We start from the raw sequence: 19856 nt of genomic DNA on the forward strand, positions 1-19856 counted from the left end.
AGCCGGCCCTTTACTTATGACACAGGCGCACGCTTGGCACTACTTTGTTGATGCACGTGCGGCTACTGCGCACACAATTCACAAACACAGAAAATATATTATTTTTTTAGCACTTGGGGGGAGCACCCCTGATGGACAGAGCACCCCCTGGACAACACTACAGCACCCCTTTAGGACTGGAACACTGCACAGGACTTTGGAGTGGACACAGCCCCTATGGAGAACTGACTGCACAACACAGTCCAGCCAGCCCCTATGGACTTTGAAGTAGTGGACACAGCCCCTATTAACAACAGCAGCACAGCACAACACAGCCAGCCCCTATGGACTTTGAAGTAGTGGACAACAGCAGCACTACACTACACTACACAGCCCTAACTCCCACCCTCCCTCTTCACTGTCCACAGCCGAGTGAGAAAATGGCGCCGACGCGGGTACCTTATATAGGATCCAAAACCTGCGAGACTCGGAAGGCGGGATGATGACGTTTTGCCTCGATTTCAGATCCGAGTCAGGCGGGAAAAGTCGAGCCTGACTCGGACCGGACTCGGATCGGGGGGGCTCGGGGGGGTTCGGATTTCAGAAATCCGAACCCGCTCACCCCTAATATCAACACCCTTAATTTCTCATGGGTGCAGACGTTACAAGACAGTTCATTATTTTGAGATATTGGTGTTGATTGTTTAAAACCCATTGATGCCATGTAAATAATGTACTGTAGCTGGGAGGCTCTGTTGTATACAGTGTTCACTAGAAGACTAAATGGTTGCCTAAATAAAAAAGCCTAACCATTAGATACCCTCTTATAGAAAATATAGGTAACAGGTGAATGCAGCTGGATAAGAATGCATTTGCATAAATGACCCTTGTGGCCTAGATGGCTTAGAGAAATCTTCTTTAGGTGTATTATTGTGGTAGCCTTTAGAGATGAGCATCAGATATGTGATAGGTTCTATTTAATTTGTGTGCATCAGAATGCTGAATTATAGGAAAATATATATCTAGCACGTTACAGATTTTGGGTGGGAATAAAATGGTTACATCATAGGAATACCAAAACTCATTTATCTTGATATAGTGATCTAACTACCATTAGCAATGAGCAGTGTTCATAATTCCAGTACATTGGCAATTCTCATAGAGTAACTGAAGGTGAACGCTAGGATAGAACCTGGAATGAAACATGCTGTAAGCCATGTTACTTGGCTTGGTGAATTTTGCACTTACCTTGAAGCATGTTGCATGACAACAAATGTTCATGTCCTTCAGGATCATTTTAGCATCAATGCCTAGAGGTTTGCGGCAGTAAGTACACATATCTTTTTCATTTTTAAATCTATCCAATGGAGAAAAAACAGTTACTGACCATTTAACACATACATGATTTTATTAATTAATAATTATGTCTCAGAAGATATTTGGGATATTAAATATTTTATTGTCATAGTATACAGTTCTTATAGCTATGGAAATAGGTCTCTTTATTCAGGAATCGTCATTTTCGTTTAGAAAAAAGCTCAAAACAATCATTTTCCCTTACTATTCTTAGATACAATTCTGATGTGGATTTCTGCGTACACTTAAAAGATGTGACATACTGTGGGGAATAAATTTAGAGAGTGGGGATTGTATATATTTTTTATATATTTATTTTTATATTTATTATTATCTATTTGTATATTGTTTTTGGTTGATGTTTTATACATTCGCTGAAAAAAACATCTCATCCCATGCTGCTGTATCTCTAAAACAATGGAGGTCATTTAAAACATAAATTCAAATATCCACAGAGAAATAATTTGTAGCAACCAATTAGACAAAAGCTTTTTTAGTCTACTCAGCACTTCATCAATGAAAGAAAATTTCTGATTGATTGTTATGGGTTTCTGCACCCTTATTATTAAAAATTATTTCCATTTTGACCTTCTCCCTTTGTTTTGCTCTCTGGGTTAATTTTATGCACACACTAGTACTGAGAAGCTGATGCCGTCTTTTCCACCACACTTACCGATCGGAGGTTGAATAAACAGTTTTAATAGAATTTGATGGGATGTTCTGTCCGTATGTATCAGAATATCCTGCCCTGCTAAAATAAAAAAATAAACAACACTTCATGACTTTGATATAAAAATTTGCAGCTCATTTCTACAAAAGTTAGCAAATAAGAATCTTCTGGAAAGCAGCAGAATATAGACCTGTGATATAGGGGTCTACTGTATGTACTTAGCTTTGGAGAGAAATAAAGTGGAGGGAGATAATGTACCAACCAATAAGCTCCTAATTGTCACTTTACAGGCTGTGTTTGCAAAATTACATTTAGGAGCTGATTGGTTGGTGCTTTGTCCCCGTCTACATTATCTCTCTTCAAGGCTTAGTACATAGACCCCATAGATTCTAGTAGGTAAGTGTCATGGATTATGGGCTTGATTCAGACTTCGACCTTTGGGTTTGCATACAAGTCTGATGGTGGGTGGATTGCATATGTGCCGGGCCGCAGTGTGCATGTGCTGCAATGCCACCGCAACCCCACTTGAAGTGCCCTGCACATTGCAGCCTGATTGCAGCTGAATTAGGGCGGGGAAAGGGCAGCGACGGGGACTGTTCTCTAAAGTAGAGGCTTGTAGCCTCCGTTTTATGGAAGTGCTTATGTAATAGGGTGCAACCTGCAGCTGCTGCAGGAACTCCTGCAAGTGTTCATGTATTTTTAAAGCGGCAATCATTTTAAAGGCAAAGCCAGCTTGCTTTTGCCTTTAAAATGATTGTCGCTTTAAAAGTACAGGAAGACTCGTAGGAGTTCCGGCAGTAGCTGCAAGTCACAATTTGTTACATACGCCCAGCAGATTTTCTGGCTCCGGCAGAGGAGTTGCGTCGCCCATTCTGTGTAAACATAGACCTATTCAGATGAGTGATGACTGTGGCCATCGTGACTAATGGGCACGATGGTATCTAATGCTGCATCTTCGGATGTAGCACTCAGATCTTAGATGCTGACAGAAGGCATCTTTTTTGTTCATGGGCATTAGTATATTTTAGCATTGCTGTTGGGTTCAAAGACGCAGCAGTGATGCTATTAGTGTACAACTCTGAATCAGGCCTTGTGTTGATTAAGTGCAGTCATTCAAAGATCCCTTTGACCAACTCGTATTTCTGTAGATTAGTGAGTTCACCATACCACAATACTTCCTATTGCCTATACACATATTTTCTATACATTTAATAAGAGACAAAGCTTTGGAAAGATTACAGGATACAACTTTCTTATGACACATATGACAACACACAGCATGCTGCCCTGCTAGCTTAGCCATTCATATGGTACTATACTTTTGGACTATCTCCTTTAAGTTAATACAGGTGTAGCCAGAAATTTGTGGGCCCCATAGCAACAGTTTGAAAGGGCCACCTTCTAGAGAGTACCTTTCTTCATAGCATTTGTTCATTTTATGCACCATAGTAGTGCCCTAGTTAATTTTATGCCCCATAGTAGTACCCTGGTCCACTTTATGAACTATAGTGGTACCTTAGTTAATGTTATGCCCCATAGTTCACATTATACCACACAGTGCCCCAAGTTCATATTATGTCACATTGCAGTGCCCCAAGTTAACAATATGCCACATTGTATTTCTGCCAGTACACATGCCACACAGTTCCCACAGTTCACATTATGCCACACAGTGCTTAGCGGACATTTCCGGGAACCTGGTAGACAACTTTCTGACCTGGGTGCAGTTGAGTCAGGCCCTAGAGGTTGCCCCCTAAGCCTCTGGGCCCATAGAAGTGGCACCCCTTGCAGCCACTATAGCTATGCCCAAGTGTTTCAGCATGATCTAGGTCAAAGGTGGGCAATGGCCGGAACTTGAGCTGCTACAACTACACATCCCAGCATGCCCTGCCACAGTTTTAGCATGCCCTAACAGCACAACTGTGGCAGGGAATGCTGGGACATGAATAACTGGACACCGTATTTATTTTGTATGTTGTCTTTCAATGTCTCAATTAAATTGGCATCTGGGCAAATATAAATGTGTCTTTCCACTTTGAGGGTGCCCAGTTTGTACAAAAGGCATTTAATTTACAGCATAGTCCAACTGTCAATGATCATGCTAATGATGTTATAGATCAGGGTGTTTTGCCAAGATGTTGGAAAGGGTCAGAAGCCATCCACTAAACCAGGAATGGCTATTTTTTTTATATCCTATCACTACTTAAGCTTAGTTACGAAGTGTTGGGTTATAAAACCCGGCATTTCTGATAGAGTTTATTCACAATATTTTATGGGGCAATGCTTATACTAGCAAAACACAGCTAGTAAAGGTATTGCCCTTCTAAATATCGGACATAAACATGATTAGAAGCACTGGGTGTTACAACCCAACACTTTGTAAATAAACCCCTTACTGCTACTAGTTCTACAGGCGTAACTAAAAGTCTGCGTGCTCTGTAATAATGTACTGTATGAATACAATGATGAATCTGTATACTAGTAGTTAGTTGTAAATAAAGTATGAATTACATTACCTGACAGTGGGAAGAGAGTTGTAACTGAAATATAAAAAACAGGCTTAATGTTAATTTTCATTTTAAAACAATTTCGATTTTTTTTATTATTATTATTATTATCATTAGATGTTTGAAGCAAGTATAAATTTAGAAATAAGACTGATGATGGGTAGTAGTCCTGCAAAGATGTGGGTGCTAGATTATAGCTAATGGAGTAAAAGTACAGAAGTGGGCAAGATAATATGAGTTCTAGAGATGTGCGCCAACCCCCGTGTTTTAGTTTTGGATCCAAATTCATCTTCGTGTTTTGGTTTTGCAAAATCACCCTTACGTGTTTTGGTTTTGGATCTGTATTAAAAAAAATAAAAATAAATAAAAACAGCTAAAATGTTGTAATTTTGACCATGCAATCCAAAACACATGTTCGATTTTTAAATCCGAGTTCCGAACCGCAGGAAGATCTGAACCTGGGACTTAGTTCGACTTGATACCCCAAAATGATTCCGAACTCAGACTCGGTTCAACTCGGAACCCCTAAAATTGGTTGCTGTCGGTTATCTGAGAACGGGGACCCACACATCTCTAGTTCATATTAAATGTTTGGAAATTCCGTTAAGATGAATAATATACATATATATTTCTCTATCTCATATATATGTATATATAATATGTATATATAATTTCAGAAGGTATGTCCCATCACCTCAATGCGTGCAGTCAAAGCTTGGGCGTGTGTCCCAACAGCTCCAACTGTGAGGGATATTTGACAGAGGGCCTGATTCAGAGCCGGACGCTCTGACCAGAGCGCTCGCTCTGAATCAGGGCCCTCCTACTTTAAAATGGAGCGGCCTCTTGGACGCTCGCATAGCTGTGGGTTACCACCCACAGCTATAGCGAGCGTCCATGATGATGGTCGCGATGGTCAAGACCATCACGACCATCGGGCTTGCGACGAGACCCTGTGGTAGGGTCTCGCTGCCGCAAGCCCTGGAGTGATTTTGGCTCTATCAGAGCCAAAATCACTCCCACTGACATCACTAGTGATGTCAGTGGGGCTGGACCCAGACGGTAGGCGTTCCCATGGGAACGCCTCCGTCTGGCAGCCACGCCCCTGGCACGCCCACCAAAGGGGGCGTGCTGTCACTCAACATCGACAGCACGCCCCCTTTGGTGCGAGACCCATAACGACAACTTGGCTGTCGCTATGCGGGTCTCACGCATGCGCGCGACGGAGCTCCCTCCGTTGTGCGCATGCGCATTAGGGCACCATCGACCCGCAGGCCCAGATTTCAAACAGTAGTATCGGCCAACTGGTTAAGTATGGTAGCTGTGTGGGATGGAGTGATGGGAAGGATGGGTCGGAGCGGGTTGGGTGAGGCAGGGAACAGCAGAGATGGGACGGGTCAGCCAGAGAGAGGGAAGGGGCACGTCAGAGAGAAGGGTGGGGCCGAAAGGGGGACTGAGGTGACCCAAGTCTGTTATACTAGTATATATGTATTATATCATGTTTTTGTTGTTTATTGTAATTATTATTTTAAATTACCGTGTCTCTTGAGTGAGGGTCACATTTGAACCAGAGTTTTGTCCATCAGGGGTGTCCTCATAAGTTCTGGTAGAACGACGAGTTGGAGCATCAGAGACATTATTGTAGGTTGTTGTAGTGGTTGAACGCCTGCTAGGTGCATCCTGGGAGTTATCAGTAACGTTGTAGGTTGTTGTGGTGGTGGAACGTCTTGTAGGTGCATCCTGGGAGTTATCAGTAACGTTGTAGGTTGTTGTGTTGGTGGAACGCCTTGTAGGTTCATCCTGGGAGTTATCAGGAACATTGTAGGTCGTTGTTGTGGTGGAACGACTGCTTGGTGCATCATGGGAATCATTTGTTGCTTTATAAGTTGTTGTGTTGGAACGCCTGCTTGGCGCATCCTGGAAGTTATCGGTAACTTTGTAAGTAGCAGTTGTGGTTGAACTTTGATTTGTTACATTACTGTTACTACTTGCAGGCTTAGTTGCCCTAATGAAATTAAATAAAGGAAAATTGTTGTAATGTCATCATATAATATACCAAAAATCACTGATTTAATTAGGATTATCATCTAGTATATACATACTGCATACAAATACAATCCAAAATACAACATAAAGCAGGATATGTTCTCCAAAGCTTACAATGTAAAAGGGGGACATTAACAACAACAAAAAACAATATATTAACTATGCTAATAGCAATAACAATAACACCAAATATGTTCTGCACTGACAGTATGGAACCTTATTATATAGACAGCACAACAGCCTCAAAGAGAAGTGGCTAGGTTCTTAAAAGAAAAGACTATGAAAGAATCTACAAGGCACTGGTGCTGCTACAAATCTAACAACTTGAGCCCAGTTTTAAACATTAATAGCAGGGCTGTTACTAGCTACGGTCGACCGGTGCCATGCATTACGGATCGCAACTGCAACAGCGTATACAGATCGGTCGATGGTGCGTACTGCACATGCGTAAGCAAGCATCTCAGTGCGCAAGTTAGCATTGTGAACGCTCTGCATTCACCTATGCAGATACAAAGCCATCGCAGACAGAGGGATGGGACATCTGCATTTGGGGGTAGTGACGAGGGAGTGGTTGGAGAAACACAGGCGTGCATAAAGTAGCCACTGCACTGGCATACGCAGCTTGAGTACTCACTGTGTGCAACGAGGTTAGCAATTTCTGAGTAAGGTCAGACCTGTTGTAACTGTGCGATAGGGTCCGATGTTACTCGGTGTTTCCGATGTGAACGCAGTAATGCAAGGTATTATGGATATGCGAAAATAGTAGTGGGCATCTCTATGCTGGCTTTGGGCGTGTCTATAATTGCTTTGCGATTGGTGTAATTAGCATAGCGATCCGTAATGAATTAGGCCCTCAGTGCAGAGGCTCTGGGGCGGCACCGTCACCCGCGGCCCTTGCTCCTGGCTGGCAGGGTGACTGGAACAGCACCTTGAACCAGGATTGCTGTTGCAGCACCCATGGGGCATCTTGTGTGTGCTCCAGACGGGCACTCTGCACAGTATATGTAGCTGTTCAGGCATTCTGAGGATGCCTGGTCAGCGTTGCACTTACCGAAGCAGCCGGCCATGCTCCCTTCTGCACAAGGTTGCACGCTCAGTGGGCGCGGCTGGCATAGCGCGCAACCATGATCTGTTACGGCTCTGATTAAGAGTATTATACTTTACTCATAAATCATAAAAAATCACATAAGTACATTAAATTCATATAAAATATATACTGTAACAAAGCAGAATAAAAAGAAACCACAAAGGTTACACAAAATGGTATATAAACTAAAAGACCTAGAGATGTCAGACTACGATATAGCAGCAGTTCTTGGTTAGCAGCATAGGAAGCATGTCCAAAGGAAGCAATAATATGCCTCTGAAAATATAGCATATGTGACAATTCTGGAGGAGTGATGTGATAGAAGCTGATTAGTGGGCACACAGTGGATGTGCAGATTGATTAGGCTTACTCACTTTACACTGGCTGTTATAAGGAGCTGTCCTAAGACGTGTGCCCGAGATACTAGCTTTGTCACAAAGCAAATGAATATGTGTATGGAGATTGCAACAGTGGTTACTTTCCTCTATTAATTCTCCTTAATAATTGGTGGTAACTGGAGCCAGAACTGAGGGGCCCCGTATCTGCAGATGAGCCTTTGTAGATAATACTCTAAATGTTTAAAATCGGGCTCAAATTGTTTGATTTGCAGCAACACCAGTGCCTCATACATTCTTTTTTAGTTATGTTAATAGCAGGTAGGTTAAACATTAAGGGGGAGATGTATCAAGCAGTGGAGAAGTTGCCCATAGCAACCAATCAGCTTTAAAGTAGCATTTATCAAGTACACTATATAAAATGATAGGTAGAAGTTGATTGGTTGCTATGGGCAACTTCTCCACTCTATTCACTGTTCGGTACATCTCCCCCTATGGTTGGAAATAGCACATGTAATTTGGTGAATTGGAAGCTAGGATTAAACAAAGTAAGCTCTAAAAAGGTGATTTTTTTATGGGCTGACAGATCTGAGGAGTGAGCAATAACCATAATTAGTATTAGAACTGGGCATCGCCTTTGTAGCAGCTACAACTTTACAACATGACCAAGATTTTGCACACTGATATCATATGGTACGTACATACGGTCCAACTTTGCAGGACGATATGAACGATAACATTATCGTTATATCATTCATATCGTTGACTTTTTTGCACTAAACAACCAACGATGCCCGTGGCCGTATGGACAATAACGATATCTGAGGTCGACCATACATGCAGGCCAACTTGCTCGATATCTATGAATTCTTCATCATTGTAATACTGTCAGATATCATTCATCTTTCATCATTCATGAAATCGTTCATGATTGTTGATGAAATCGTTCAACGATATTGTTCATTTTTATAATAGAAAAAATCATTCAACTCTATCGATGATTGAGCAAGTTGGACCGTGAGTATGCACCATTAGAGACAGTTGTCAAGGAGACCCAACTGACAAACTCATCTTATCAAAGCTGGCCCTCTCTCCGCTGATGCTGCAATTATGGGATGACCATTAGTCATTAGTGCTCACTGTATTGGTCCAGGCAGCTTAAAAAACTGCTTGCCTGGTGGGTTATCAAAGCTGGTGATAGTTCTGGTTCCATTGCAGTGATCTGTGCTGCTGAGATCTACCTCATTGTTGCTGGTACCTGTTGAAGGAGATTCTGTGGCTGAGCACTAACACTCACAGACACAGACATTGTTGTGCAGATGAAAGAGTTTGCCTTTTGCCTTCTGATAAGCCTGTGAGAGATTCCTTGCAAACTTGCAAAAATAAAAAAAAAGGTCCCAATCCTAAACTATTGTCTTTGGGATTCTGTAGCACACCCATGCCAAACAAAGTTTGTGAGTGATTTCCGCCTAAAATGAAGATACTTTTGGAATTCTGTTACTATCAATTTTTCAGCAGCATAATAATAATACAATCTAATCAAGTGGTAGTTATCATCTAAACACAAAAACTGTGCCCACTGGATCCAGCCATTTTTCCCAGCCAGACATTGTTAGTGCGCGCACACACACACACACACACACACACAAACAAAACTGGAGGAAACCCATGCATGCACATAGAGATAGCACTCTGATCAGAAAGAACCCAAGGTCCCAGCACACGTTGACAATCGAAAACCCAGGGGATACACAGTGTATTTCTATTTAGGAGAAGGAGATGTCAGAAAGTGTTTCTCTATTTTAACTTTGTAGCGGCAATTTTAAAATGTGCAGCTTAAGGTTGAGTTTTTTCATTTATAAGGCCAAAGTTTGAGATTTATCGGTTTAATATTCTGTAACTGTTCTCAGTAGAACAAATCCATACAGCAAGCATTTCATATTAACTTTAACTTGATATGTATTTTTTAAAATTGTAATCATTTATTACATCTCTACATTTATTTCACTAAAATCATAATAAAGGATATTACATTAGAAAATGATCTAAGAAAGATTTTATTTTCTCCCATACACTGTGCTTTAGGAACAGTTAGGGTGCACTCACAGTGCAGATATTCAGCTGTGTTGAAGGTTTATATAACAATGACTATTTGGCTCTCCCGTGAATATTCTCAGTTATACGGTATGACAAAGCACATTTATTGGATTTCAATGACAATAATTGTGCACTATTACAGATAACCACATTCAGAATATAAATGTAGCGTGAACTGCTAACAGAACTAAAATTAGTCACACAAATTCATACTTCAATTGTTTTCTGATGCCTGTTAATTATTTCCATTTAAACCAATGTCTCAGCTGTTATTTGTATACAGCAATAACACTGTCCGCAGTTTAATATATAAAAGATTCCTAAAATTTAGAAACAAAAAAACTGAAGTGATTGAATACGTCCCATATTGTAATCATGTACATCTCTACACAACAGTCCAACCCCCATTATTTTTACTGGGGGAAATAGCTGATTTGTAAAGATTAAATAGCAAAAAAATGGAAAAGTATAAATAAAAGCAACAAAAAATAATTTTTCTGATGCTACCCTGAACAGCGCCCACAAGATTACACACTATTGGAGGAGATTTGGCACCCTCCCTGCAGGTATCACCTCCTTCGGCGCTGCCTCTTCTTCCCCTGCTTCTTACCTTGTGTGAAGTGGGGCATGTGGCGCCTTCTGCTCCTCCCAGCCTGGGACTGTGGTGCTGGACTGTACAAAGTACAGGACCATACTCCCAGACCATTACCAACATAGAGGAGCAGCAGCTATTAACTCATAGGTTTGAGATTTAATAAAGCTTGGAAAGAGATAAAATTGTGAGAGATAAAGCACTAACTAATCAGCTCCTAACTGTCACGTTTCAGCCTGTGTTTGAAAAATGACAGTTGGGAGCTGATTGGTTGGTGCTTTATATCTCACAATTTTATTTAACTTTATTAAATCTCACCCATGTTTTAAGTATCTCCTAAATCCTTGTGCACTAGCCTAATAGATTTGGCCCCTCTTGTAACTCTCCATATATCCCTGGAGATTTCTGGAAAGAGTTGTATGCAGGTTGGGTATGAGATCCCGGTGGTCAGAACGCCACTGTTCAGAATACCGTCAGCGACATCCCGGCAGTCAGAATCCCGACACCCATAAGGAAAGTAGGTAAGGCTAACCCTTACCCCTAACCCTCCCTTCATGGTGCCTAATTCTAACCTCCCTCGTAGTGCCTAAACCTAACCTCCCCTTCCCCGTACCCTAAGTCTAACCCTCCCCCATAGTCTCTAACCCTAACCCTCCAGCTAATGCCTAACCCTAACCACGCACCTGAACCCTTTCTCTTTCCCTAATGCACGATAGTTACCTTCGGGATGCCGGCAGTCAGGATTCTGGTGCCGGGATCCCAACGCTGTCGGGATTTCGACGACAGGATTTCGCCCGTCAACATCCCGCACACTGGGATGCTGACTAAATCCCTTGGATGCTCATAGCTAATACCCAATAGCACTACAGTACAGCTTCTGACCAGACAGCTTTTGTTTTCTTTAAACAGCAATGGAGGCTTGATCAAAGTAACATTCTGAGATTTAGGTTTATTAAAAAGACCACTATTTAAATGAGGAAGCAAAGGAGTAAATCAGGATGAAAATAAGACAAGAATCTAAAAGCTTGAATCTAACCTCATTGGTTTAATAGAAACATCCAGCTTGATACATTTTGATTTGTTTATTTCAGAATTTAAAGAAATCTAGTTTAAAAGTTTATGTAAAAATAGTATGTAAATAGAGATTACATTCTTACCCTTTGTTTCCATCTCCTGCTATGGCAATAAGATCGTCCAGATTTTGACTTCTTAAATATGCCAAAAAAATAATCAAAGCATGATTATATACATCATAAATTCATTAAATAAAAAAAGACAATAGAAGCGTAAAACATTATTGTCTGTTACCAAAATAAAACATTATCAGGTAAGTGCAGGTCTTTGTGTTATGTGAAGTGTTAACTGTCTTTCTTTTAAATTAGCCATTAGGGCAAGGACCATTAGGGAAAGATTTTGAGTTTAGTGTAATCCATATTTAAAGCTAAGTAATTAGAAGTAATAAGAAAATAGAGGGACAGCCAATAAAGTGCTATCACTTTAAAATAACTGAATTGCATTAAAACATATATATCTTGCAAGCAATCACACTGGCTTCAACTGCAGTAGAACATTATTTTTATATTTCCATAGTGACAATGTTTAAATGTTTAAATACAACATATGCAATATTATTGTACACAAAGAGCCAACAATGTGTGGTTATTAAATTAAAGTATTAGTTTTATAATATATATTGGACAACCGGTCACTGATATCCCTTTCAGACATTAAACCCCGGCTTTAACCCAGCTTGGAACCCTGGACACTGAACACAGGTTGAAACCAGGGCTTCAATACTTAACCCCTTTCACCAGAGCCGTAACTAGACTTTTTGGTGCCCTGTCCCACAGAGAGCTTTGGCGCCCCCCCATTTTTAAATAGAGACATAAGATTCTGCACCTGAAAAAGGGGTAGGGCCATGGAAGAGATAAGGGAGGCCAGGAGATGTTGGGGATAAAAGAAGAGGAAGCTACAAATGAGAATGATAGTAAACAGGAAAATTGAAAGGCCCAAACTGTGCCCCATGCCCTGTGCCATGGCACTGGTCGCACTACCCTAGTTACGGCCCTGCCTTTCACATGTCATCTCCAAGAACTACTGTCCCTGCAAATCAAGTCTTTTTAGGCATGGCCTGGGTCATCAAGACCCGGGTTATGCCTTTCAGACATAAACTGGGGCACTGACCCGGGTTGCAAGTCCCGTGAAAAACACTAGTCGATTGCAGGGTTTCGGTTTTACATAGCTAAGACCTGGGTCGTGCGCACGAATAAAAACTATGTTTTTGGCATATGTCTGTAAGGGGTATAATACGATACATAGGAAAATAATGCAACTCCATACGAGATGCAGTCATATTGCCGGCGGACAGGAATCCCGTCGGCATCTCTTCCCCGGGTAAGTAACTGCTCTGTCCCCAGGGAAGGGGAGGTTAAGGTTAGGCAACCCCCGGGGAGGGTTAGGCTAGGGGAAGGGGGGTTAGGGTTAGGCACCACTGGGGGAGGTTAGGCAACCCCCGGGAGGGTTAGGTTTATGGTGCGGGAAGGGGGGGTTAGGGTTTAGCACCACTGGGGGAAGGTTAAGGTTAATCACTCCCTGGGGAGGTTAGGGTTGGGCACCACCAAGGGAGGGTTGGGGGGGGTTAGAGTACTTACCTACTGCTGTCGGGATTCTGCACCATGCGGGCTTCCAGTGTCGGGAATTCAGCCGCCGGCATGTCATACCGATTCCCTCCATACAGTACATTATCTTACAGATGTACACTTTTGCTGTTAGCTATGGTGTGATCATAACAGTGGCCGGATTCAGAGATGGATGGTAATGAGTGCCGCGACTGCATCTTCTTAAGCAGAGCAACTGCGTCTATATGCCAATGCCACAGTCAATGGGATTCGTAGAGACACCCACGAGTGTGACTCAATTCCATTGCTCAACATAATAAATCGCACCAACGGACACACATCATTTTCACCATCGGCTATTAGAGTAGCTCTATGGTTGCTCAAAATGTCCATCAAAACATAGTCGAGGTGCCAGCACAAATGTGAAAAAAGGTGCAGTAGCTGACTGCCACACTCACGTCTAGCTAGCCACCCCTTGTTACCACCCAGGAATGCCCACTGGAGTGGTTTCTCTCTGCGCCCAAATTCTATCTGGGTTCCCCAGCTGTAACCATGAGGACACATGCACACTGCAACTCGGATGCATACGTAGACTGAAAACAATGGCCAATTGCAACCAAAATCAACACTGTATCCACCTCTGAATCAGGACCTATCTGGAATGAGTCTTTATGAATCTTCTGTCACCTGCAATCAGTACAGTTTTGTCAAATTTAGTGATAAACTTCAATGTATTTAAATAGGGATATTCATAAATGTATTTATAGTAAAAAAGGACAGGGGATATCTGAATCTACATTATATTATAATACAATGAGGAAGTCAGTGCAGAGCTAGAATTGTGATTGTAAGATGGTCAATGTATAATTTTGTGCAAATTGAAATTCCAGGCTTGTTGACAATGTAAAGGGTCAGCATGTGATGGCTTTGGGACATATAGAGATGCCCCTCTCTGCCCTATAAGTACCTGTAACCATGGGCATAGCTATAGTGGGTGTTAGTGGTGCCACTTCTATAAAGCCCACAGACTTATGGGGTCCCATCTGCCTTGTACCCAGGTTATATAGTTTTATACTAAGTCCCCAGAATGCTGACTAAGCAATTGGATCTGGCTCGTTACTTGGACTGAAAATTTGTACTTGTCTAAGCTCATGTAGGTGTCTATAACTCTCAGTAATGCTATCACTGATATGATCTCTCTACCACACTCACTGTTCAATCTCACAGGCAGAGCTGAGCTAATCAGTGAGCTCTGGCTCTGTCAGACAGGAGGCTTTTTCCCTTGGTGGAGTGAGCTGGGTACGAGGATTGAGCTCAGAGATTAGCACTGACTAGCAGAAAGGAACAATGTGGCAAAATTAATAAGATCTTCACTCAAAGTTTAATTTCCTGCATTAGTAAGTATCTCCCTCAGGTAAGAGTTGGCTGGTCCCTGCTCTCTCCTCTCCTGCTTTTACATTCACTGTAAACTGCAATACTCTCAGCCCTGAAGGCAGGGCCGGATTAAGGGGGGCTCGACAGGGGCGGTTGTCCCAGGGCCTCCACACAAAGAAGGGTCCCCACAGTGATGTGACAAGGGGGGTGCGGACCGCACCTGGGTGTCACCCACCGAGGGGTGACACCAAGGTGCAGACTCCCCCTCAGTGACATGAGCAGGGTGCTGCACTGTAGCATTAAGTACAGCACTTGGCTCCTGTGACCGCGAGGGAGCCAGCACTGCCCGCACCACTGGCACCCTCCACCACCCTATTGATTAGTTTAAGCACGGGCTGGGGACCAGGTTCAGGAAGCAAGGCCACGTCCCCTTCCTGAGGCCATGCCCTCTTTTTGGCAGCTGCACCATGCGCAGGGCATCCCTCTCCGCACCAGGTGTCACTGCGGGGAAGGACGCCACTGGACCCCCACACCACATCCAGCGATGGGCAGACTAGGGGCACAGATGGATTGCTGCCTGCGCTGCTGCATGATCAGCAGGATACAGGCAGATACATATCCTGTACAAGGACAGTCCCGGGGAACTGCTGCACTCATTAACTTTATTGAACTGGCGGTGGCCTGTGCAATAATAAGAGATATGGTAAGAACTTACCCTTGTTATCTCTATTTCTACGAAGTCCATAGGGTTCCACAGGATACCTTGGGGTATAGGCGATGCGGCAGCAGCATCGGGCACCACAGAGTAAAAAATTTAGCCTCCCAGGAAGCACTGGGGTCCCTACTCTATACCCCGCCCCCCAGCCAAGGCCATCAGTTTTGTAACAAGCCATAGGCCTGAGGAGGAGAACAAAGAGAGAGAGAAGAAAGTCTGGAACACAGAAGAAACACCTTCTCACTAGTAGGAGACGGAAAAACCGGTGACCAGATTAAAGCCCATCTGCAGTACAGGTGCGACAGGGCGGGAGTCCTGTGGAACCCTATGGACTAAGTAGAAATAGAGATAACAAGGGTAAGTTCTTACCATATCTCTTATGTTCTACTTTAGGGTCCATAGGGTATCCACAGGATACCTTGGGGATGTCCCAAAGCAGTATCCTTTTAAGGGAGGGGGCGCTCCTGTGCTGGAAGGAGAATCTGAGAGGCGAAGGCAGGAAATGCATAATACCTGACTAAGGTATGGACAGAAGACCACGTGGCTGCCCTGCAAAGCTGAACACCTGAGACACCACAGCGAACTGCCCACAAAGGACCCACGGACCAAGTAGAGTGAGGATTACGAGAGGTTGGTCTAAGAAGGCCCTTATGAAATGTAAGCCTGAGAAATGGCCATGCTAATCAATCCTGCCAAAAATTGTTTAGTGGCAGGTCAACCTTTCTTATGGAAACCATAGAGGACAAAAAAGGGAGTCCGATTTTGGTACGGTCAACATAAATCCTCATAGCACGTACCACATCCAAAGAGGCCTCACCAGCAGAGAGGACTGAGAAATTAAAGGCCGGTACTAGGATTTCCTAATTAAATGTAGAAACTAGATACCACCTTAGGTAGAAAACCAGGGTGAATGCGAAGCCCCGCCCTGTCTTTATGAAAAATCAGAAAGGGAGGACTTGAGAGAACCCCCAAATCAGACACCCTTCTGGCCAAAGTAATGGACAGAAGAAACACAGTCTTAGCTGTAAGTCATCTGAAAGCCACTGAGCCCAGAGGTTTCAATGGCAGTCCTTGGAGAGCCCTCAGGACCACAGCCAAATTCCAAGGAGCCACTGGCGGGATGAAGGGAGGATGAATACGAAGTGCACCTTGCATCATGGTGTGGACATTAGGAAGTGTAGCGATCCTACGCTGAAACTAGACTGACAGGGCAGAAAGTTGCACCTTCAGTGAAGCAAGGCGAAGACCGTCATCTAAGCCCATTTGTAGGAAAGCCAAAACCCTGGATATCCTAAGGACCTGAGGATCAGAACCTCTAGGACGACACCATTTAAAGAAAGTATGCCTCACCCAGTGATAAATCCCTGCAGAAGTAGGTTTCCGAGCTATGAGCATGGTGTTAACAGAGCTGGAAAAACCCCTGGACCTTAAGAGGGCTGACTTAACAGCCATGTGGTCAAAGCCAGACAACCGAGGTCCGGGTGCTGGAAAGGACCCTGAGATAACAGGCCCGTATGCAGAGGCAACAATATCGGGGTGTCAACTGAGAGACCCCAGAGATCTGAGAACCAGTGCCGTCTGGCCCACGCTGGAGCTATGAGCAGAAGCGTGTCACCTTCTTGCTTGAATTTGTGAGTAATTCAAGGAAGAAGGGAAAACGGAGGGAACAGATACGCAAACCTGAAGGTCCACCTGACTCACAGTGCGACCACCAGAAGAGCCCCGTCATCTTCTGTGATTGAACCGTACACAGGCAGCTTGTTGTTGTGTCGGGAGGACATGAGGTCATTTTTATGAAAAAAAAAAAACATTTATTCACCAGTTGGTGAAATACTTCCTGGTGAAGAGACCATTCCCCTGGATGCACATCCTGACGGCTGATAAAGTCTGCACACCAGTTGAGACCTCCTGGCCTGAACACTGCCGAATTATGGCAGGGAGATTGGCCTTTGCCCAAGGTAGAATGCGGGACACTTCTGTCAGAGCTGCTCGACTTCAGTTTCCCCCTGGGCCGTGTATGTAAGCCACAGTGATGGCGTCGTCTGACTGTACCTGCACGGACCGTCCGTGGAGGACATGTGTTATCTGCTGGAGAATTTTGAATACTGGCCAAAGTTCCAAGGGATTTATTGGAAATGCAGATTCTGTTGGCGTCCACCATCCCTGAACGAAGTGTGGACCCATCACTGCTTCCCAGCCCTGGAGACTGGTGCCCATCATTAGAAGGACCCAGTCCGCAGTTGAAAAGGGGCGCACCCTGTCTGGGGAGCAGTTAGTAGCCGCCAGGCTAGAGACAGACGGACCACTGGGGAAAGCACAATCATCTGAGTTTTTAACGATTGGGCAACCCATTCTATCCGTTGAGGATTAGCTGCAGCAGAGGTCTGGAGTGAAACTGGACATATTCCACCATGTCGAACATCGACACCATGGAACCCAGTAACCGCATTGTTGAGTGCACAGACACTTGTCGGCTGCAAAGGCAACGTCTGTAACGTAGAGATATTGGCCCTCATTCAGAGGCGGTCGGAGGATGCAAGCGGTCGCTCAGAAACTGGTCGACCGCTTGCATCCTGACCGCCCACCTCTGTTTCGGTCGTTAGGCTGTGGGTTAACACCCACAGCTCTAACAACCGCTAGGGTGATGGTCGCGATGGTCGTTGACCATCGCAACCATCGGGGCTTACGACGAGACCCTAGGGTAGGGTCTCACTTGTCGTAAGCCCCGGAGAGCTTCTGGCTCTGTCAGAGCCGGAAGCTCTCCACTGACATCACTAGTGATGTCAGTGGGGCCTCCCCCAAATGGCAGGCGTTCCCATTTGGGCTGCCACCTTCCCCGGCCCGCCTTCCAAACGGGGCGAGCTGTCAATCAACATCGACAGCTCGCCCCCTTTGGAAAGAGACCCACTACGACCGGCGCTGTCGGTCGTAGCGGGTCTAACGCATGCGCACGAAGGAGCCGGCTCCCTCGTGCACATGCGCACTAAACAAACATCGAGGCAGCCGTGCGGTCATAGACCGTACGGCCGCCTCTGAATAAAGCCCATTGTCCTTTGTCAAAAAGATCCCCTGGTGTTGAAGACTAAAAGGGCTCCGAAATGGAGCATCCTCATTAAGGGACCCAGGGAGGACTTCTCTCAGTTTATCAGCTAGCCATAATTGTGCAGCACAGATATTGTTAGGTGCAGATGGTGCTGAAGGATTTCTGGAGACCCTGCTAACAACATGAGGTAGTCCAGATAGGACAACAGGTGGACCCCCTGCATTCGAAGGTGGGCTGCCATAACCGCCATGAGTATGGTAAATACTCGAGGCGCAGTGGCCAGAGTAAAGGGCAGTGCCTGAAACAGGAAATGGCGGCTTAACATCGCAAACCCGAGGAATTGCTGTTGCGCCAAGATAATAGGTATATGAAGGTAGGCTTCATAAGTGTCCAGAGACACCATGAAATCCCTAGATCCCATTGCCAATATAATGGAACAGAGGGTCTGTATCCTTAACCGAAGAACCTCAAGACTTGTCTAGGCACCAGAGGTTTTGGCCGGTAAAACCCATTGGGTTTGTGTACCAGAAAGAGAAACGAGTAATATCCCGTTCCCTGTTGGGATAATGGAACAGGTACTATAACTCCACCCTGGAGCATAGAGTGCAGCTCTTCTGGAGTTCCATGGCCTTAACAGATGGAAGACCTGTAGTGAAAAACCGTCTGGGATGCCTAGGCCGAAATGAAAGGGCGTACCCCAGAGAGACCACTTCTCTGACCCAAGTGTCCATGGTAGTCAGATACCAGCACTGGGCAAAGTGAAGAAGCCGGCCTCCCACCTTGGGGTCCCCCAAGGGGAGGCCTTAGGCTGAAGGTTTATCATCCGACCTGGGAGTAGGACGTCTTGTGCTCTTAGCCTGCTTGTTTGGCTTGGCAGATTTTCTGGTTGTTGACTGCTGAGCAAAGGACTGCACTGTGGACTTACCATGGGCCCCAGAGGCCCCAAAGGATGAAGCACCAGACCCGGATGGGATCGGAGCCGATGGCAGACACGCAGACTTAGCCGCTGCCAGAGTCGCCACAATGTTGTCTAAATAAGAGCCAAACAGGAGCTGTCCATTAAAGGGCAGTGAAAAGTGATAAGTCAGTGATAAGGTGCCAGCCAATCAGCTCCCAACTGTCATCTCACAGGCTGTGTTTGAAAAATTACAGTTGGGAGCTGATTGGCTGGCACAGTATCACTGACTTATCACTTTTCACTCTGTCTCCTAACACTGCTTAGTAAATAGACCCCTGAATCTCTTACCAGACCTCTATGTAGGATAAAGCTGCCTAATTAAGTGAGTTTCCATTTTTAGTGAGCGGTGTGTGTAGTGAATGATTTCATGATAAGGTAAGGGGGTGTAGTGGATGGTGCTGGATGCATAAAATGAACTTGGGGCTCTTTAATGTGACATAACAAAAGCTAGGTTATTATAATGTGTAATAACAGGGACTGGG

General features: G+C 44.3%; 1 protein-coding gene across 5 annotated transcripts in view; it reads right to left on the reverse strand.

The window, feature by feature from the left end:
• The window catches only part of SCEL (sciellin), a 108681-nt gene that overhangs the window by 19225 nt on the left and 69600 nt on the right, over positions 1–19856 (reverse strand). For 4 of the 5 annotated variants that reach the window (XM_088459123.1, XM_088459131.1, XM_088459105.1 and 1 more), the window contains 5 exons: positions 11824–11874; positions 6047–6514; positions 4522–4545; positions 2009–2086; positions 1228–1336 (listed from right to left, as the gene is read on the reverse strand). In XM_088459123.1, coding sequence (XP_088315249.1) covers positions 1228–1336; positions 2009–2086; positions 4522–4545; positions 6047–6514; positions 11824–11874 — 730 coding nt within the window. The remainder of the gene's footprint in view (positions 1–1227; positions 1337–2008; positions 2087–4521; positions 4546–6046; positions 6515–11823; positions 11875–19856) is intronic. The other variant, XM_088459114.1, reaches the window with a different exon arrangement.

Source organism: Taudactylus pleione, unplaced genomic scaffold, assembly GCF_031769625.1.
Source record: "Taudactylus pleione unplaced genomic scaffold, aTauple2 ptg000041l, whole genome shotgun sequence".
In the NCBI taxonomy this organism is placed as follows: Eukaryota; Metazoa; Chordata; class Amphibia; order Anura; family Myobatrachidae; genus Taudactylus; species Taudactylus pleione.